At 50.2% G+C, this 20,780-nt stretch overlaps 2 protein-coding genes across 7 annotated transcripts; one reads left to right on the top strand and one right to left on the bottom strand.

Moving 5' to 3' along the window:
• Positions 1-125: 125 nt before the first annotated feature.
• On the bottom strand, positions 126-6,028 carry EIF1AD (eukaryotic translation initiation factor 1A domain containing). 2 transcript variants are annotated; one of them, XM_074957851.1, is made up of 7 exons: positions 5,958-6,028; positions 4,889-4,981; positions 4,039-4,191; positions 3,366-3,474; positions 3,000-3,108; positions 1,279-1,329; positions 126-922 (listed from the first exon to the last, which is right to left on the bottom strand). In XM_074957851.1, exons 3-7 carry the CDS (start codon positions 4,123-4,125, stop codon positions 757-759), a joined length of 522 nt encoding a protein of 173 aa, XP_074813952.1. In that variant the 5' UTR covers positions 4,126-4,191; positions 4,889-4,981; positions 5,958-6,028; the 3' UTR covers positions 126-756. The 2 variants fall into 2 exon arrangements, with proteins under 2 accessions (XP_074813952.1, XP_074813951.1); XM_074957850.1 differs by having other exon boundaries at positions 130-925.
• A 253-nt stretch (positions 6,029-6,281) lies between these two features.
• On the top strand, positions 6,282-19,853 carry BANF1 (barrier to autointegration nuclear assembly factor 1). Of its 5 annotated transcripts, none has more exons than XM_074957854.1 (4): positions 6,496-6,574; positions 10,681-10,720; positions 16,472-16,614; positions 19,098-19,853. In XM_074957854.1, exons 3-4 carry the CDS (start codon positions 16,489-16,491, stop codon positions 19,242-19,244), a joined length of 273 nt encoding a protein of 90 aa, XP_074813955.1. In that variant the 5' UTR covers positions 6,496-6,574; positions 10,681-10,720; positions 16,472-16,488; the 3' UTR covers positions 19,245-19,853. The 5 variants fall into 5 exon arrangements, with proteins under 5 accessions (XP_074813954.1, XP_074813955.1, XP_074813956.1 ...); XM_074957855.1 differs by lacking the exon at positions 6,496-6,574 and adding an exon at positions 8,298-8,372; XM_074957853.1 differs by lacking the exon at positions 10,681-10,720 and having other exon boundaries at positions 6,282-6,574.
• Positions 19,854-20,780: the final 927 nt, after the last annotated feature.

Here is a 20,780-nt window from a genome sequence, read left to right as displayed (position 1 = left end):
TCAGTGTGGGGAGCAGTGAGCTCAACCTGCCCTCCCCATAGCCCAGAATCTGCCCCTGCATACCAGCTAGCCCGCTACAGCCAGAGCTGGCTTGGGACCAGGCTCTCATTCTTGTCTTGTGCAGTTTCAAATCAACCCACCTGGGTGCCTGTGGGAAAATCTTTATTGAATAAGACAGAGGGGAGACTGCTTATTACACAGCAATAGTGTCTAGGACACACAGCACCCAGTGCTTTGCCCAAGGAGCCTGCATTAGAGCAGAGGGCACAGTCCCATCCACCATTTAAAAGGGGCTGATAAGGGATGCTGAAGCTGGGCTGCTCCATCTTAGATGAGGCCTCCCAGCTGCTATAACTCTATAACTTTACTCCTCCCCAGCCCCCTCTCTACAGCTTCAAGCAGCGCTGCTACCTAGAACCCCATTTCCCTTTGCCCCAAGGAGCACTGCCACTCTTCACCCAACCCACTCCGGGGGAAGAGTGAAATAACCATGCATTGGGCACAACAGGCCCAGCACCTTTGTCTCTGGTGAGCCGGATGCTGCAGCAACTCATGGCTCAGACAGCAGAGGTGATGGAGGGAAGAAATGTGTCCCCAGCAGAGGGCAGCACTGAGGCAGTTCCAAGCCAGCTGGAGCATTCACCAGGCTGGTGGCTGTGAGTTCAGCCCCAGAAGGCAGTCTCCTTCCTGCTGCATCAGGCTCCTCATGCTGAGGTGTTTAGGAGGCTAGAAGACTGGGTTTCCTGCCCTGGGTCACTATTTTTCTTCCTCATCCTGGTCACTGGCCACCGCTGCCTCCTCCTCACTGTCGTCCTCGCTCTCTGTGCAGCTGTAGTGCAGTCTGTTCGTGTTCACAAACAGGTCACTGTCGTCGTCCGAGTCCTCTTCCCCAGAGGAGCGGGCAGCCGTTTGCTCCCCTTCCCTGCTGCAGAAAGGGGTGGCTGTCAGTTCTAGGCCTGTGGCCCTAGCCGTCACCTGGCTTCCTCCTTGGGGCAGCTGCCCACCGATCGGGGCACTAGCCTAAGACTGGAGACCTGGGTTACCTAGGACTGGAAGGGACCTTCTGGACCAGTGAGCCCCAACACTGCTATTGCAGCCACCCTGTCGTAGAATCCCAGTCAGACCCTTATCCAGCTCCCTCTGTAAACTCATTGGGCTGTTTGCCCCCATCCCCTGGGGAGACTTAGCCAGAATCTCCCTCTGAGGGGCTGAAACGTAATTTGAGGTTTAATTTATTCCTGGACAGTTGAGAAGCAGTCCCCCTCCTTTCACACTCACCTGGCCTCAGAGCTGGGCTGACTTTCTGCAGTGTCAGAGAAGGCCTCAGGCCTGTGGGGAAAAAGGCATGAGATGACAGAGCAGCCCTGGCTTTGAAACAATGGCTTGGAACAGGATGCTGGGCTTTTCCCCTCTCGGGAGGGCTGCAGGGAATGGGAGGGAATTTCCTCTACACTCCAGCCCCTGCCCATGGCAGGGGACTGCTTCAGCCAACACAGCCCCTGCTGTGCAAAAGGGGCCAGAAATAACCCCAGCACAGACCTGTTTTCCCACCAACACAATCAACAAACAAACTACTTTGCTACAAAATCCAAACTTGTGGAAAAACCTCATTTGACAAAGTTTTTCCCAGTTTGCCAGTTAAACTAGAATCTGAGATTTTGTTTTTTGGCCAAGTTAGTTTTCAAAAGTTTTTTTTTTTCTTTTTTTTTTTTTAGAAACTCTATCCCTACCTCCCTCATGTTAAGATCAGGTGGCCAGAAAAGTGATCATCTAATCTGACTCCCGTATAACAGGCTCTAGGACTGCCCTGAATTAATTTCTGTTCAAACTACATCAAGTCTTTCCAAATCACGTCTGAGCTGGATTTAAAAATTGCCAGCACTGGTGAATCCACCACAGCCTTTGATCAGTTGTTCCAATGAACACTCTTCTTTCCAATCTGAATGTGTCTAACTTCAATTTCCAGCCACTGGCTCTTGTACAATGTTTGTCTGCGAGATTGTAGAGCACGCTGTCAAATTTCTGTTCCCCATGCAGGTACATATAGACTGCTCAACTCACCCCTTAAACTAAGGTTGAGCTCTGTGGAGTCTGTCACCAATCCTTATATTCTTGTGGCTCTTCTCTGACCCCTCTCAAATTTATCAATGTTCTTCTTGAGACAACACTCTGGGATCCCAGCAACAGTCACACCAGCCCCAAACTGATTATAAACAGCATGTGCTCTCTGCCACCAAAGCAATGAGTCCCCTGCTGGAGAACTACTCCCCCACCCATCTGTACCCAGTGCCCATGGAGATAACCCCCCTAAGCTAACTGCTCTGCTTCTATTCCTACAGCTCATGAGTGGTGGGAATCAACCCTCAGCCCTAGGCTGAGAACTGACGCCCAAATTGAGCAGTGAGAGAAACTAGGCCTTGGGACAGCTTATCCAGGACTGGGGTGGATTCTCCATTAGGGTGACCTGGGGCACTAGCCAAGCATGGGGCAGAGCAGGGTTCAGTTCCTGGTTCTGCCACTGCCTTTGGGCGTGTTGCTTTGTGCATCTTGTGCCTCAGTCTCCTCATCTCTAAAAAGGGGCTAGAGGTGCTGGGATTCCATGCCGAGTGTCATGAGTACGTCTATGCCAGGGAGGCTGAGGGTTTTGTAAATTCTCTAACACTGGCCCACTTGCTTCAGACGGGGGAAGATGTCCTGCAGGCTCCTCTTCCTACAAGATGGGCCTTGCTCATGACAGCCCAGGCCACAATCCCAGCAGGGCAAGTGACACATGGGCACTGCTGGGGGGAAGCCACAAGGCTCAGGGAGGGATGTAAAGAGCACAAGGGCCAAGTTGATGAAATCTCAGCCTCAGTAGGCACACTCAGGCCTGGGCCAATCCCTCAGCTTGGGATAACTCTTTTCTCCATCACCTTGGTGACAGAGGGGCAAGAGCAGGGTGTCTGGGAGCTCATGGCTCATCACACAAGGATGCACCCTCCCCCGCCTCCAACTCCTACCAGAGCCCTTCTTTCTTTAGGTACTGCACATGGTCCTTGTACAACACAAAGTTGATCTCAGCCTTCACCTTCTCGCCCTCTTCGATAGGGTCCACCAGCAGAAAGTCACCTGCAATGGTAGAGGGACAGCGTGGGGAGTTTGGCTGGTTTAGGAGATGCGGAATGGGATACAGGGCCTTTCCCCTCTAGGGGGTGCCAGCTCCCATCTAGCCCCAGAGTGGGGTGATGGGGGGACAGGTGAGCAGGGAATGGGACACAGAGCTGCTTCCTCTCTTGGGGTGATAACTCCAATCTGTGCCCAGGGGAGGTGGGATATGGGGCCTTTCCTCTCAAGGGGTGCCATGAACCCAGCTGCACTGTACTCACCTCGTTTGATCCAGATGTTCTTGCGGAATTTTGTGGGCATGCTCACTAAGAATCTGGTTCCCTCAGCTGTTTCCACGTCATGGAGGTTGTTTCCTGGGGTCCCCAGGACCTGGTGGAAGGAACAAGGGGGATTAACCACAGGAGCTGCTTCCCAAGGGAGTGGATTCTCCAGCATTTAGCACCTACAGATCAGGGCCTGTCTCACAGTGACACTCTAGTTCAACCACCAGAGCTGGGCTGGATGCAGGAATGGCTGAGGTGGGTATTCCATAGCCTGACTTATGCAGGAGTTCAGACTAGATGATCAGGCTCCAATTTTGGCCTTGAAATCTACTGCCCACATAGGGCTTTTAAATGGCTTACACTCTGCCTTGCCCATAACACTCACAGCAAGACAATGACCGCCTGAAGCATGGGATTGGACTGCAGGGAGCAGGAAGGGATTTTCTTCCCCAATGCACAATTAGACAGATGTACTTGGGGGTTTTCTTGCCTTCCTCTGAAGCATGAAGCTCACCAGTGTTTAAGGGATATGATTAACGGCAGGGAAGTGCTGAGATGAGACATGCCCAGATGCTCCCCGCAAGCAACCCACACCCCATGATGCAAAGGAAAGTGAAAACCCTCAAGGTCCCAGTGGAGCCCAGCTAAGCAGGGTTGCTCCCTCTCTCACCCGGACAATCTGCTGTTGAGGAGACGGCACCACGTACTCCTCCAACACCTCTTTCACCACATGCTTGCGTTTGGTTGCTTGGGACATCCTGGTGCGTTAGCCCTCGGGGACAGGATCCCTGCAGGGTGTGTGACGTGCTGAATGCCTGGAAGGCTATAAGGAGAGAAGGAACAGTAGAGGGAGAAGAGCCTTGTTGCGTCTTCCCAAGATCAAATAAGCTTCTAAAGGCAACGAGTTCCCCAGTGAGAAGGGCACAGGACTGGGAGCCAGGAAATCTGGGTTCTATTGCAAGCTGTGCTGCTGACTTTGGGCAAGTCCCTTTGCCACTCAGTGCCTCAGTTTCCCCTCTCTCTCCCACAACCCAGACCCTTTGTCTAGATAGGGTACAAGCTCTGTGGGGCAGGGGCTGCTTCTCACTAAGTGTCTGTGTACCGCCTGGCATGATGGCATCAGGATCTGTACAGCACCCAGTACCACGTAGGCACAGAGTGCCTGCCAGCCCCTTAACTGAGATCAGGGCCCCATTGTGTCAGGCACTGTAGAGACACACAGTGAGAGACAGTCCCTGCCCTGAGGAGCTTGCAGACTAAATAGACAAAGGGCAGGAGAAAATGAAGCACAGCGAGAAGGGTCATGGAGGGGGCAGAACAGAACCCAGGCAGCCCTGGGTCCCTTGCTATCGCCTTGCCCATTAGACCACACTGCCTATCCATCAAGGATGTCCCTTTGATCCTAGGTTATCAGAAAAGGTTACTAGAGGTGCCCCATCTACCTTCTCTACTCCCCCTAGAATCGGCCAGAGATTGTCTGCTCTCCCAGGAAGCCAGCAGCACCACTACCTGCAAGGTACCTGTTTGGGGGATAAAGAAAGGCTGTCCGTCTCTGATAGTAGAGGATCCAGCGCTGAATTCAGTCCTCGAGGCATCCACCAGCACTGGACACACTGGAAGAGGAACAAAGACAACTCTGTGGCTCATGGAAACGGACAGAGACTCCCTCACTCAGGGAATGAGGCAGCTCCAAGATTCCTCCACTCTACTGGAAAATTCCAGGCCAGGCTCCACACGTTGTCTCCCGTAGTGCTGTAATAATTCTACTGAGAACAGTTTAGCCATGAATCTCAAAGTGCTTTACCACAAGGAGGTCAGGATCATCAATAGGGAACTGAGGCACAGGGAGGGGAAGGGACAACACAGGCAAACAGTGGGAGGTGAAACTGAGGCAGAGACGGAGCATAACAGGGAATAGATCCCAGGCATCTTGAGTGCCAATTAAGTACACCGTCCCACTGGGCCATGGAAAGATTGCCAGCAATTCTGCTGATGATTGCAGGAGTGAGGTTAATTCTTCAGGGCTGAATCAGCTTCCCAGATAAAAATCTCATCCACATCAGAGAATGAAGCAAAGACCCCACAGAGACCATGGAAACCAAGAAGAGGTTGATCCAGACAGTTTGTGCCATAACCTTGTTATTGTTTCCTTGCAGTCAGAGACAGATGAGTGGGGTCGAGTGAATGAGTCACCTCCGTGACTCAGTTTCCCTCACCTAAAAAGATGGGGATAATTCCTGCATTATCAGTCCGTGCTGAGATTCATTCCAGCCTTGCCCTAAGCATTTAAACCCGCCCCACCCCCCGCCCGAGCTGGGATGGAACCAAGGAGTCCTACCCTCGCCCCCATCGCAGAGATTAGTCCCAGCTGATTCTCCATTCCCCCCCCCCGCCCCCGAGATGCGAGGGCCGGGTCCCCTCCAGGGCTATTGCATGTCACGGGGGTGGGTGCGGGGGAGCTCCTTCCCCTGCGCGGGGTTTATGACCCCGAACACCCCTTGGGGGCGGTTTCCTGTTCCCCAAACACCCGCGGGGTCTGGACTGGTGTGAGCGCCTCTGCCGCCGCCCCCCTGGAGCCTCCCGCCCTACCTCTCTCCACATGGGGGGAACCGAGTCGCGTCAACCGCTTCCGCCTCCCGAGCCTCCCCCAGCCCTTCCCCACCCCACTTCCGGGGGTGCCGCTCGCTTCCGGCTCCTGACCCGCTTCCGGGCGCCTCCGCGCCCTGCTCTGGTATCCCCTGGTCCCCTCCCGGGCCCCAGCGCCTTCCCCGGGGCAGCCCGGGGGCGTTATTATGGGATGGAAGGGTTGCTACGGGCCATCCCCAGCGACAACAGGCAGTGTCAGAGGCTGGCCCCCGCCTATTGGTTACTGCTGGGGTACCATCGAGTTTTCAACTGGCTAGAGTGGCGATTCTGAACTCTGTGGTTCCAAGTGTGGCTGGAGAGTCCCTGCGAGGGCGCCAGGGCTGTCAGGACTCATAGAGCGGATGTAGTCGAGAGAGACCCTGTACTCTATGGTTTAAAATGTGGATGGATCGCCACTGGGAGGGCTGTCGGGCATTATAGAGCGCCGCCTACTCTCGATGGTTATATGGGGCGCGAAGAGGCGCGCGGCCCGGCGTGGCCTGGAAGAGGAAGTGGTGGGTGCGCAGGCGCGGCAGGTGGCCGGTTGGGCGGGAGCGGCGGTGCAGCAGCGAGTGGAGCCGGTGAGTCGTTGCGGCGCCGGGTGGGGGCCTCGGGCAGGGTGAAGGCGGCGGGGCGGGGCGGGGCGGTGTCTGTGGCGGAGCCTGAGGGCGCAGGGGAAGGAGGAGCTGAGGGAGGGATGGGCGCGGGGGCGGGCGGGGAGGCTGGTGCTGAGGCGCGGGGTATAGGGTGGGGCTGGGTGTCTCTGTGGGGGTGGGCGAGTTAGGGAGAAGAGGGGTGAGGTTGGAGTGTTTGGGGCTGGGGGAGAGGGGCGGTTCTCTTTAAGGATTGGTGGGGCTGACGGTTCCTGGGGGAAGAGCTGGCCTTATCCATAGAGGAGGGGAAGGGAAGGGTGGTCTCTATAGAGCAGTGGCTTCCAACCTTTTTAAGTACAAGATGGCTTTTTGAATTTAGTGCAACCTGTGATCTACCCCGCTCTTTTCCCCAAAGCCCCACCCCGCTCATTCCATCCCCCCTCCTTCTGTTGCTCGCTCCCCCCACCCTCACTCGCTTTCACTGTGCTGGGGCGGGGGGGGGGTGCGGGCTCTGGGCTGGGGCCGAGGAGTTTGCAGTGTGGGAGGGGGCTCTGGGCTGAGTCTGGGTCAGGGGGTTGGGGTGCAGGAGGGGGTGAGGGGTGTGAGCTCTGGGGGGGGTGAGGGGTGCAGGAGAGGTTTGGGGTACTGGCTCCATGAGGGGTTTCAGGGCTGGGGCAGGGGTTGGGGTGCTGGAGGGAGTATGGGGGTGCTGGCTCCAGGAGTGGGCTGGGGTGCAGCTCCTGCTGGACGGCACGTACCTCAGGCGGTAGGGCTAAGGCAGGCTCCCCTCCTGGAAGCTGTCGGCATGTCCCTGCACCGTGGCCCCTGGATGGGGGGCACGGCTAGTGGGTCTGTGTGCTGCCCATCTCTGCAGGCACTGCCCCCGCAGCTCCCATTGGCTGCAGTTCCCCATTCCCGGCCAATGGGAGCTGCAGGGGCGGTGCTTGCAGGCAGGAGTGGTGTGCGGAGACCCCCTGACCCCACCCTGCCCCCGCAGGGACCTGTCAGCCACTTCTGGGAGTGGTGTGGGGCTGGGGCAGGTAGGGTGCCTGTCTTAGCCCCGCTGCGCCCCCAAATTTTTAGCAGCTGGATATGGCAATCGACTGGCAGAGTCAATCACGATCTACCGGTTGGCGACCACTGCTATAGAGGGTGAGGCTTGGGAGCTCTGTGGGGGTGGCTGGGCTGATGATATCTGGGGGAGGGTTGAGTTAGTGCTAATGATAATCCTTACTTAGCTCTTATCGTTAATAGATCTCAAGAGATTTGTAAAGGAGGGTCAGTATCATCCTCCACTTTACAGATGTGGAAACTGAGGCACAGAGTTGAAGTGAGGCCCCGGGTCAGTAGCTGAGCTGGGAATAGAACCTGTCATAAAGGGAAGGGTAAACACCTTTAAATCCCTCCTGGCCAGAGGAAAAACCCTTTCACCTGTAAAGGGTTAAGAAGCTAAGACAACCTCACTGGCACCTGACCAAAATGACCAATGGGGAGACCAGATACTTTCAAAGCTGGAGGTGGGGGAAACAAAGGGTTCTGTCTGTGTTGCTTTTGCTGGGACCAGAGCAGGAATGCAGGTCAGAACTCCTGTAAAGGGTTAATAAGCAATCTAGTTAGATATGCGTTAGATTCTGGTTTGTTTAAATGGCTGATAAAATAAGTTGTGCTGAATGGAATGTATATTCCTGTTTTTGTCTTTTTGTAATTTAAGGTTTTGCCTAGAGGGATTCTCAATGTTTTGAATCTGATTACCCTGTAAGGTATTTACCATCCTGATTTTACAGAGGTGATTCTTTTTCTTCAATTAAAATTCTTCTTTTAAGAACCTGATTGCTTTTCATTGTTCTTAAGATCCAAGGGTTTGGGTCTGTGTTCACCTGTGCAAATTGGTGATGATTTTTATCAAGCTTTCCCCAGGAAAGGGGGTGTAGGGCTTTGGGGGGATTTTGGGGGGAAAGACGTTTCCAAGTGGGCTCTTTCCCGGTTATATTTGTTAGATGCTTGGTGGTGGCAGCACTAAAGTCCAGGGGCAAAAGGTAAAATAGTTTGTACCTTGGGGAGGTTTTAACCTAAGCTGGTAAAAATAAGCTTGGGGGTTTTTCATGCAGGTCCCCACATCTGTACCCTAGAGTTCAAAGTGGGGAAGGAACCTTGACAGAACCCAAGTCTTCTGAGTCGAGTTTAGTGCTCTTCCCCACAATGTAGCCTAGTGGATAGGGAGGGGTAGAGTGCAGGTGTCTGAAATTATGGGGTTTTTTTGGTAGAGGACAGTGCTCAGGTTGTTGGGCAGGTGTGGTGAGTTAGGGAGAGGAGGATCTCTGGTGGTGAGAGAGGGGTTGGGGTATAGTGGGTGTGTCTGTGAAGGCTGGGAGTGTCTAGTGATGGGTGGTATCTGTTGGGGCTGAAAGTGTCTGGCTATTGGCAGGATTGGGATGGGAGCAAACAATGGAAGGTGTTTCTGAATGGGTGGAGAGAGGATCTGAGGGGTGGATCTGGGGGGAGAGAGGTGGGGCTGAGGGAGTCTGGAGAAGGGAGGGAAGGGGTCTTTCTGGTGAAGGAAGGGTGAGGGTGTGTGTAGGGGAGGATGCATCTGGTGAGGATAGGCCAAGAGCAGGATCTCTAAAAGAGCTTAGGGTGTCTGGAGAAAAGGTGTCTTTTGGGAGGCAGGGGGTACAGAATCGGAGCAAGGGGCTTGTTGGTATTTGGAGGCCAGGATGGGGTGGAGAGTGCATGTGGAAGGGAGGGAGTTATCTCTGAGGTTGGGCGCTCTGCAGAAAGCGGGGAATTCAGGGGCCTTTGGTGGGACTGTCACAGATCGACAGGTCCAGTGCTCTTTACAGCCTTGGAATAGTCCCTGGAACGACCCCTTTAGTGTGTTGACCCCTTTAGGGTCATGCTCTCTTGCTGGGGTAAGCCCTGTGGCTTCACCGCCTCCTGGGACTGAACCTGAGTCTTTAGTATCCCTGCTAACTCTGTGAGCTTCCCTCAGTGAGTCCACTCAAATTGGACATCTGGGGAAGACTTACACACCCAAAGGGAGCAATGCAGCCCTGACTTTCTGACTTTGGAGTGATTCAGCCAGTGTTAAAACAGAAGGATTTATTAGAATACTCAAGGAGCTGACTGAGGAGATATCTGAGCCATGAGTGATTATCTTCAAAAAGTCATGGAAGACCGGAGAGATTCCAGAGGACTGGAAAATGACACTACATTTGCCTATCTATAAAAAGGGAAATAAGGACAACCCAGGGAATTACAGACCAGTCAGCTTAATTTCAGTACCCAGAAAGATAATGGAGCAAATAATTAAGCAATCATTGTGCAAACACTTAGGTCAGGGGTGGGCTAACTATGGCCCGCGTGCCAGATCCAGCCCTCGAGCTCCCGCTCGGGAGCAGGGTCAGGGGCTGCTCCATGTGCTCCTGGAAGCAGCAGCATGGCCTCCTCCGGTTCTCCAGCCTTGGAGCAGGGTTGGGGCCATGCCACGCGACTCCCGGAAGCAGCGGCATGGCCCCCCCTATGTGTAGGGGCAGCCAGGGGCCTCCGCTCTGCATGCTGCCCCCACCCCAAGCGCCGCCCCTGCAGCTCCCATTGGCCAAAAACCTCACCCAGTGGGAACTTTCTGGGGTCGGTGCCTGCGGGCAGGGCCATGTGTAGAGCTGCCTGGCTGTGCCTAGCATAGGAGCTGGAGCGGGAACATGCCACTGTTTCCTGGAGCTGCTTGAGGTAGGTGCCACCCGGAGCCTGGACCCCGACCCTCTTCCTCTGCCCCAACCCCCTGCCCAAGCCCTGATCTCCCTCCTGCCTTCCAGACCCCTCAATCCCAGCCCGGAGCACCCTCCTACATCTCAAACTTTTCATCCCCAGCCCCACCCCAGAGCCCGCACCCCCAGCCGGCGCCCTCACCCCCTCCCGCACCCCAACTCCAATTTTGTGAGCATTCATGGCCTGCCGTACAATTTCTATTCCCTGATGTGGCCCTCAGGCCAAAAAGTTTGCCCACGCCTGACCTAGATGATGATAATAAGTAGTGGTCAGAATGGATTTGTCAAGAACATATTGAGTCAAACCAACCTAATATCTTTCTTTGACAGGGTAACAAGCCTTGTGGATAGAGGGGAAGCCGTAGATGTGGTATGTCTTGACTTTTAGTAAGGCTTTTCATGCTGTCTCGCGTGACCTTCTCATAAATAGACTAGGGAAATACAACCTACGTGGAGCTACTATAAAGTGGGTACATAACTGGTTGGAAAACTGTTCCCAGAGTAGCTATCAGTAGGGCTGTTAAGTGCTTAAACAAATTAATTGAGCTTAATAATAGAAAACCTTTTATTAAATATTTTTGTATGTTTTCTACCTTTTCAAATGTATTGATTTCAATTACAACACAATATAAAGTGTACAGTGCTCACTTTATATTTTTTATTACAAATATTTCCACTGTAAAAAACAAAAATAGTATTTTTCAATTCACCTCATACAAGTACTGTAGTGCAATCTCTTTATCATGAAAGTTTGATTTCCAAATGTCAAATTATGTACAAAACCCCCCTGCATTCAAAAATAAAACAATGTCAAACTTTAGAGCCTATAAGTCCACTCAGTCTTATTTCTTCTTGTTTGGGCAATCACTCAGACAAACAAGTTTGTTTACATTTGCAGGAGATAATGCTGCCCACTTCTTGTTCACAATGTCATCTGAAAATGAGAACAGGCATTTGCACAGCACTGTTGTAGCCAGTGTCGCAAGAAATTTATGTACCAGATGTGTTAAAGATTCATCTGTCCTGTTACGAATTACACCTGGTAGGACACGCATGCAAGCGCTGCGAATTACACCTGGTAGGACACGCACAGTTCGAATCTAGGCTGAGGCACAGAAATAAAGTCCACAACTGCAGAGTTCCCAAAAGACACTAAGTTTATTACACTCGAGCGTGGTGCCCCCCTGCTAGCCAGGAGGGGACCCTGAATGCAAATTATACAAAGGTTATATACCTTTTAGCAAAGCATGTTGCCCTCGTGCATCGGAAACCTTAGCCAATAAACAAACCCTTGTCTTACCTACCACCTATCCCTGCTTGGTGCATTCCTCGTGCTATACCAGTATGATAATTACACAGCATGGTCCTAAAGCCATGCATCAGTAACTTTTGTTATCAGGATGGGAGGCCTCACATCAAGGCCAAGAGACAGGGAGTTAGAGACTGACAAAAACCAGATACTGGGAATCAAGGCAGGCTGGAGACGAGGAGGAGGATTTTCACAGGGATTCAGTATCTAAGGATTACTCCTCCTGGTGTATGATGTGCTGGCATTTAAACAATGGTGGGCCCCAAACCAAAATGGAGTCACATGTGCTAACTTTTCCTTAACAGTCCCTTCACGCTTCAACTGCCATTACAGAGGACGAGTCCATGCTGATGATGGGTTCTGCTCTATAGCAATCCAAAGCAGTACAGACTGACCCATGTTCATTTTCTTCATCTGAGTTAGTTGCCACCAGTAGAAGGTTGATTTTCTTTTTTGGTAGTTTGGGGTTCTGTAATTTCCACATCAGAGAGTTGCTCTTTTAAGACTTCTTGAAAGCATTCTCCACACCTCATACCTCTCAGATTTTGGAGGCCACTTCAGATTCTTAAACCTTGGGTCGACTGCTGTAGCTATCTTTAGAAATCTCACGTTGGTACCTTCTTTGCATATTGTCAAATCTGCAGCGAAAGTGTTCTTAAAATGAATGTGTGCTGAGTCATCTTCTGAGACTACTATAACATGAAATATATGGCAGAATGTGGGTAAAACAGAGCCGGAGATATATAATTCTCCTTCAAGGAGTTCAGTCACAAATTTAATTAACACCTGATTTTTTTTAATGAGCGTCATCAGCATGGAAGCATGTCCTCTGGAATGGTGGCCGAAGCATGAAGGAACATATAAATGTTTAGCATATCTGACATGTAAATACCTTACAATGCTGGCTACAAAAGTCCCATGCAAACGCCTGTTCTCACTTTCTGGTGACATTGTAAATAAGAAATGGGCAGCATTATCTCCCGTAAATGTAAACAAACTTGATTGTCTTAGTGATTGGCTGAACAAGAAGTAGGACTGAGTGGACTTGTAGGTGCTAAAGTTTTACGTTTTGTTTTTGAGTGCAGTTATGTAACAAAAAACTACATTTGTAAGTTGCACTTTCATGACAGAGATTGCACTACAGTACTTGTATGAGGTGAATAGAAAAATACTATTTCTTTAATTTTTACAGTGCAAATAGTTGTAATGAAAAATAATATAAAGTAAGCACTGTACACTTTGTATTCTGTGTTGTAATTGAAATCAATATATTTGAAAATCTAGTAAAACATCGAAAAATATCTAATTTCACTTGCTATGTTATTTAACGGTGTGATTAAAATGGCGATTAATTGCGATTAATTTTTTTGAGTTAATCACGCGAGTTAACTGTGATTAATCAACAGCCCCAGTTATCAGTGGTTCACAGTCAAACTGGAAGGGCATATCAAGTGGGGTCCCACAGGGATCAGTTCTGGATTCAGTTCTGTTCAATATCTTCGTCGGAGATTTAGATAATGGCGCAGAGTACACTTATAAAGTTTGCGGACCATACTAAGTTGGGAGGGGTTGCAAGTGCTTTGGAGGTTAGAATTAAAATTCAAAATGATCTCAACAAACTGGAGAAATGGTCTGAAGTAAATAGGATGTAATTCAATAATGACTAATATAAAATACTCCACTTAGGAAGGAACAATCAGTTGCATGCATACAAAATGGAAAATGACTAGGGAGGAGTTCTGCAGAAAGGCATCTGGGGGTCATAGTGGATCACAAGCTAAATATGAGTCAATGGTTATAACACTGTTCCAAAAAAAGCAAACATCATTTTGGGATGTAATAGCAGTAGTGTTGTAAGCAAGACATGAAAACTAATTCTTCTGCTCTACTCTGCACTGAGCATTGTATCCAGTTCTGGGCACCACATTTCAGGAAAGATGTGGACAAATTGGAGAAAGTCCAGAGAAGAGCAACAAAAATGATTCAAGGTCTAGAAAACATGACCTATGAGGGAAGATTGAAAAAATTGGGTTTGTTTAGTCTGGAGAAGAGAAGTCTGAGAGGGGAAATAATGACAATTTTCAAGTACATAAAACGTTGTTAAAAGGAGGGAGAAAATTTGTTCTCCTTAACCCCTGAGGATAGGACAAGAAGCAATGGGCTTAAATTGCAGCAAGGGTGGTTTAGGTTGGACATTAGGAAAAAAATTCCTAACTGTCAAGGTGGTTAAACACTGGAATCAATTGCCTAGGGAGGTTGTGGAATCTCCATCATTGGAGATTTTTAAGAGCAGGTTACACAGACACCTGTCAGGGGTGGTCTAGATAACACTTAGTCCTGCTTTGAGTGCAGGGGACTAGATTCAATGACCTCTCGAGGTCCCTTCCAGTCCTATGATTCTATTAGATGTCTGGAACATAGCTTAGAAAGTCCTCTGTTAGCACTGAGAATAGAAAGTTACAGCAAAGTCCATCTGGGTCAGTCCAGAGCCCAGAGCTCTCTCTGACCCCCCTTGAGACCCAGTCAAGAGGTTGCTTCCAGGAGCCCATGCTTAACAAACCCCAAAGGCCCCTCTCCGTCTTTTGTTCTTGTTCCTGGGCGAACTTTGTCATCTGGTCTCCTCCTCAGGCCTTTGTTCTCCAGCTGCTCACAACTGGCTGGTTTCCTGCAGAGAGTGGGACCCCTTCATTAGTTGCTAGGTGCCAAATGGCGGGGCAGTTGTAATGGCCATTGTCTGTTGGGGCTCTCCATGGGCATGGGGCCCCACTGGCCCCAGACAGCCAGGCCTCAGTCATACCTGTATCTCTAGGCATCTGCAAAGAGCAAACGACCCTTTCCCCCCACCTAGTTAACCAGGCACCACATAGGAAAACTGAGGTACACACAATATTCACACAAAATGTTATGAAAAATTCCCACTCCATCACAGGGGGTCTCTAGGGAAGGCTGAGGAGGAGAATGAGGCTGAAGGTATCTGGATGGGGCTTAGTATTGTGACAGGAACAGTGGAGTGGCTTTTCAGGAGTAGGTTATGGAGGAGTTGGGGTATCTGCATGGGAGGTTGGAGGGGTCTGCTGAAGGAGGTTAGGAGCTAGTGGGTGGGAAATCTGGAAGGGGAATGATGCTGGAGAATTTGGGGGGTTGTTGGAAGTGGGGAGAGGTGATCTCAGGAGCCTGGGGTTGGGACACATGCATGGGGACAGGACTGGAAGCACTCAGGTGTTGGATAGGTTTTGTTGCTTGGGGCAAGAGCCCTGGAAGACGGTCAGCGGAGAAGAGGGCTGAGACTCCTGGGTGGAGGAGTTGGTCCTGGGACATCAGTCTTCCTTCCCATCCCTTAAAGCTTCTAACTAAAACCATAATGTGTCCAGTCCTCCCTCTGCTTGTGAGGTGTGGATAGGGAAGTTGACTAGGAAACATGCCTCAAGAAAAATCTTTGCTCTGTGTAAAGTCCAAGGCTACCATTCTCTCCTCCTGTCAGATCAGAGTGTGATAGACTTGAGTTACAAGACTAGGAAGTTGGTTAATTCCTGATCTGGGAATTCCCTCTCCTGTGGACAGAAAATATAAAGTGGGGAACAGCTTTAAGTACAAATAACCATTTTTTGTACTGTTGACTACTTTTGTTGACCACGTACCAGAAGCTCTTTATTACTGCCTTAGCTATGTGTTAGCACCATGTGTTCTGCTCCTGGCCTCTTGGTAGATGAGTCCATTTCCAGTGGCTTCATTTGTTCTCATTAGTTTGCAGTTATCTTGTTTACCCGTGTAAACAGACAATTAAGTGAGCTCACACTGTGGGTGACTAGTTCAAATATTAATGTAAGAATCCTGGGTAAAATTTGACACTAGCCGTCAGGTATCTTGGAAGCTATTTTTATTAGCTTCTTCCTGGAAAAATAAAATTCCACACTTTATGAAACAGATTTCTCTCCCCTGCTCCTGTGATTCAGGGCTTATTTATTTTAAGTAAGTAATTTACAATTGCTACAACTACCCTGGGAAACTAAAAATAAAATTGAAATACTTCATTCTGTCTCATTATTGCAGCTGAGAGCTATGATAAAGGTGTTAGGCTTCCTACAACTAAATAATGTTTTTATATTGCAATAGTGATCAAAGGTGCTGCTATGGCAGGCTCTGTACACAGACCATTCTTGGCCCATATTCCAATCTTCCTTAGTATTTTTTTAAGGCTAAAAGGGATGATTACGTCCATTCTGACCTCCTGCATAATGCCAGCCATAGAATTTCACCTAATTACCTCTGTATTGAGCCCAGTCACTTCCCTCAGTTACATTCAGACTGGCCTGCATGACAGAGGAGATATATATAGAACTGGTATATACGTCCCCTCTTCTATATATAGTGTTGGGCACTAGCCATGCAGTTTATAGCTAGTCTGAAAGTGATCTGTGTGCCTGAGCAGTGTTCTCAGAGGTTTGGCTGATGGCTGTTATTGAATCCGAATTGTGGTCTCTCTGATCTGTGGAAGACCTGTTAGAATCTGCGATCACAACTATAAAGGACTTTTGTGGGCATCTGTCCACAACGGAACCGCTGGAATCTTACTATGATTAGTAGGGTCTTGTAAATAGTAAGTACCAGCACTTGTTTCTGTCCTCACTTAAAACTTAGAGTGGATAAGATCTTTCATTTTGCACCAAAATATAGTTCATACATATTCAAGTCCCCAAATCCTGACGGAGTGGGTGCAGCTAACTTTGATCTCTGGTGCAGCAGGATTCAGGGCTCTGTGGCGCATGCCTCTTATTACAGTGTATACTGACCTCTGTCTTTCTCTTCTTTTAGATCAAGCACCAGCCAGTATGTCGTCCACCTCCCAGAAGCACCGGGACTTTGTGGCTGAGCCCATGGGGGAGAAGCCCGTGGGAACTCTGGCCGGAATTGGGGATGTTCTTGGAAAGAAGCTGGCGGACAAAGGCTTTGACAAGGTCTCTGGAGACTTTTTTTTTTTTTTTTTTTTTTGGCACAGCTCTCTGTATCTTTAGGGGGGTGGAGTTCAGAAAAATCAGCTCTGGCTGGGTCAGTGGCTTGAGTGAAACCATGTGGGAAATTGGGGCTTGAAATTGACCCACTAGCAATTTTGGAGCATCTTGGATAACTCCAAGGGACAAAAGTTCCTCTTAAATCACGTGTCAACACAGGGCACCTTCTCCCTATGATGTTCCTGTCACAAGGGGAGCTGGCCCTTTAAGGGGATTATGGCTTTTCTAGATGTAGCCCACCTCCCCTAGTGGAGAGAAGGGATGGTTACATGCTGGGGGAGCATGGGACTTAGAACCAGACTTGTTGAGAATGGGTAGGAAGGCAGCCTGAATTCAGGGAGAGCAGATGTGGGAGTGAGTGCTCCATTAAAGAGCAGGCAGAACAGCCAAGGAGGAGGCCTAGGCTGTTCTCCAAAGGTCGTAGGTGGGCCTGGGGTAGATGGGAGGGAGAAGAGGCTGCTAGAAAAACCGCAGCAGGGATGGGACTAAGATGGGGGTGGGCAAGCTACGGCCCCTCAGAGCTTTGGATCCGGCCCGCGGGATTGCCACCCCTATGGCGCTGCGGACTCCGCGCCGCTCTGGGAAGTGGCCGGCACCATGTCCCTGCGGCCCCTGAGGGACGGGGGGCAGAGGGCAGAGCATGCTGCCCTTGCCTGTGGGTACCTCCCCTGAAGCTCCCATTGACCAGGAATGGGGAACCGTGGCCAATGGGAGCTTGAGGGGAGGTACCCACAAGTAAGGGCAGTGTGCTCAGCCCTCTGCCCTTCTCTCCCCCAGGGGCCGCAGGGATGTGGTGCGGGCTGCTTCCCGGAGTGGTGCAGGGCCAGGGTAGGCAGGCAGGGAGCCTGCCCTGGTCCTGATGTGTGCTGCTCCCACCCTGGAGCCGCTCCAGGTAAGCGGTGCCAGGTTGGCGCCTGCACCCCTCCTGCACCAACTCCCTGCCCAGAGCCCCCTGCTGCACCTCACACCCTTCCTGCACCCCTGCCCTGAGCCCCCTCCTGCACTATGCACCCACTCCTGCACCCCAACCCCCTTCCTTGAGCCCCCTCGTACACCCCGCACTCCTCCTCTGCCCCTACCCCTTGCCCTGAGCCCCTTTCTGCACAGCGCACCCCTTCCCACACCCCAACCCCCTGCCCCAGCCCTACATTCATGGCCCTGCATGCAGTTTCCCCACCCAGATGTGGCCCTTGGGCCAAAAAGTTTGCCCACCCCTGGACTAAGAACCTCTGCATCAAGGGTGTGAGCCAACTAGGAAGGCTTGGTGGGGGAGAGATCTGTGGTTTGAACTCTACATTAATAAACCAGACTCCTGAAAAGGGAAGGATTAGTGAGAAAACATCTGCTGTCTGAGATCTGATGAACTAGAGAAGGGGAAACTGAGGTAGGGCCAAAAACCATATTGGGCAAGCCCTGCTGTAGTAACAAGGTAAGAAATGGGACAAGTGACAATCTGCCTTAACCAGCATCTTCCTTAAAAGATCACTGTCACACACTTACAGGATTGCCCAGGCACTCGGATTTGGAAGAGCAAGCCTGACCATAGCCTAATCCCTGTGATCTCTTCAGAGGTTCTAAAGCCCTTAATTCCCCTTTCATCGGAATTGATATGCCTCGTAATTGTCATAAATACAAAAGCTCCAGGCAATCAATTCTCCAGACCCCTTGTTTTAAAATATCCAGCTGCCCTGTGGTGTGGAATCCCTTGTATGTGGAAGGAAATCCTTTCATGCACTGTCACCTTGAGTTGTAGAGATCAGAGATCCCAGCTGCTGTGGTTTGGGTGAATGCAAGACTTTTATTTCTACCTTGCTAAATATGCCCCCTAGAGGTCACCCTGAATAATGGCTCTAGATGTTCACAGCTAACACCAGAGTGCAGTGGCCTGGAACTCAGGCCTGGGTTCAACTCCACCTGAGCCACAGACTTCCTGTGTGACCTTGGGCAAATCCACACTTAAGCTTCATTGGCCTAGCTATGTCAGAGAGGGGTGTGACTTTTTTGCTGACAGCTAGGTTGGAAAAGTATAGAGGCTGTTACACCTGCAAGAGGACTGTTCTGCCAATACGCAGCTTATCCTGGGAGGGTTTGCTGTTAGCTTTGTTGCCAAATCTTAAGTTTAGACAAGGCCTTAACTCACCCTGTGCCTCAGTTCCCTGTCTGTAAAACAGGGATCATGCTCCCATCATTCACTTTCCTGCGAGGTTAAAGCCCATTGATCTGTGAGGTGCTCAGCTGCAAGGTGTTAGTATTGAGGTTGCTCTATGGGACAGTGTAAAAGCTGTTCCGCTATCACTCACCCTTTAGAAACCAATCCGTGGGCAGCCTGGGGCTGTCCTCTCCTCTCCTCCTCCTCCTCCTCCATTTAGCAGCGGGTTTTGTGTGTATCTTAACTATCAGTTGTGATACCCTTTCCTTTCTGTGCTCAGGCATATGTGGTACTTGGACAATTCCTGGTTCTGAAGAAAGATGAAGAACTCTTCCGGGAATGGCTGAAAGACACGTGTGGAGCCAACGCCAAGCAATCCAGAGACTGTTCTGGCTGCCTGCGGGAGTGGTGCGACGCCTTCTTGTGAATGTTGGCTATTGTTGCCTCCGCACCAGCAGTCACTATTATGGCTTTCATAGTTAGCAGGGAAAAAAAATCTTCCCAACCCTTCCACTTTGTACCCAAATCAAAGGGCAGAATGGAATTAATAATTTATGGAAACCCTGTGGCATTTAGAATGTCTATTTACATGGCTCTCATTTCTAGCCAGAAAGAAAATAATTGTCCCTGGAACCTGCTGTTAGTGTTACTAACCAGATTTCTTCTGGGGAAAGGGAGGGTAATGTTCTATTCTACACCTTTGTTAGATCTTTGTTTTGGATTTTATAGATACAGGGTTCCTCACTGTTTCAGACCAGCTAACTCCTAAAGCCTTAATAATCCACATGCTTGTAAAGGGGAGCGTTTTCATTGTCTTAATTCGAACTCTTATTGATATGCGGCTTGCTCACTGTTAGTTTAAAAAAAAGTTGTGGTTTTAAGCTTATTCTGGCTTATTTCTGGAGCAGTTATTTGAGGACCCTCCAGATTGTTTTATGCCACTTGGCTTTCTTTGGAAAAGTAACAGTGGAAGAAAACATTGTAACATTTTTTTAAAACAATAAAAATCAGCTGTGTTAATATTCCGGAGCTGCTCTTGGTTTAACTTGTTTACTAGGGGATCTGGGAGGTGGTGGAGCAGATGTAGATGGGGTGTTCATTGCAGAAGGGCATAGCACTATGAAGGTGGGGCACATTCTCTTGGAGGCTTAGATCTGGGCTGGAGAACAGGCTGCTGGGAGCTGGTGTTGAAAATCTAGTCTGAGCCTGTGAAGGACCTCTGTCCCGTTTACATTTCCCTGAGTTTTTTAGAGGTACTGGCTGTTTAAGACATTGTGTTTCTAGCCTTTCAGTTCAGCTCCAACTCTCCTTAAATCCTTATGTCGCCTGGTAGCAGGACCCTAGGGAGTCAGGTCTTCCTCCAGCTTGTGGAGTGCAAGAGAAGGGATACCTGTTCTGACTGGCAGTGTTACCCTAGTCCTTGGGGTTTCTGGTCCAGCATCTTGGGCAACTTCCTCCCAGTTTGCTGCCTGACGCAAGGTAGTCCTCAGCCTCTCAGACAGATGTGCTCCCTGCCTGGGATGCAGCCCATATCCAAATGTTGCTGGTCACCCACTTAGCTATTCTGCCCCTTAACCCCTTAGTGGCTGTGACAATGGAGTTTATATACCCCATCACAGAAGGCTTGTCCCATTTTTGAGGGGGGGCAGGCTGTGAACCAGTAACTTGCCACACTTCATCTGGTGGTAGCAATGGTAAAAGCCAAAGTAGTACTGGAAGGAGTCACCTTCCACTGTCATCTAAGCCTGCTTGGAGCTGTCACATCTCCCTATGGTTGAATATTACACTGGGAATGCACATTCCAGATGTGGACAAATTCCGTGGGGCAGAAAAATCTTATCACAGGAAAGTGTCTTGGCAGCCAAGAGCCACCTATTGTATTGGGAAGACTGGCAGAAGCTCTGGCCAACATCATCACTTCTGCTCTGCAGGTGCTCAATCCTCAGATGGTGTGGGTGGGCCC

The sequence above is a fragment of the Natator depressus genome, chromosome 7 (genome assembly GCF_965152275.1).
Source record: "Natator depressus isolate rNatDep1 chromosome 7, rNatDep2.hap1, whole genome shotgun sequence".
Lineage (NCBI taxonomy): Eukaryota > Metazoa > Chordata > Testudines > Cheloniidae > Natator > Natator depressus.
Note: the sequence above shows the minus strand (reverse complement) of the source record. Positions and strands in the feature narration are given on the sequence as shown.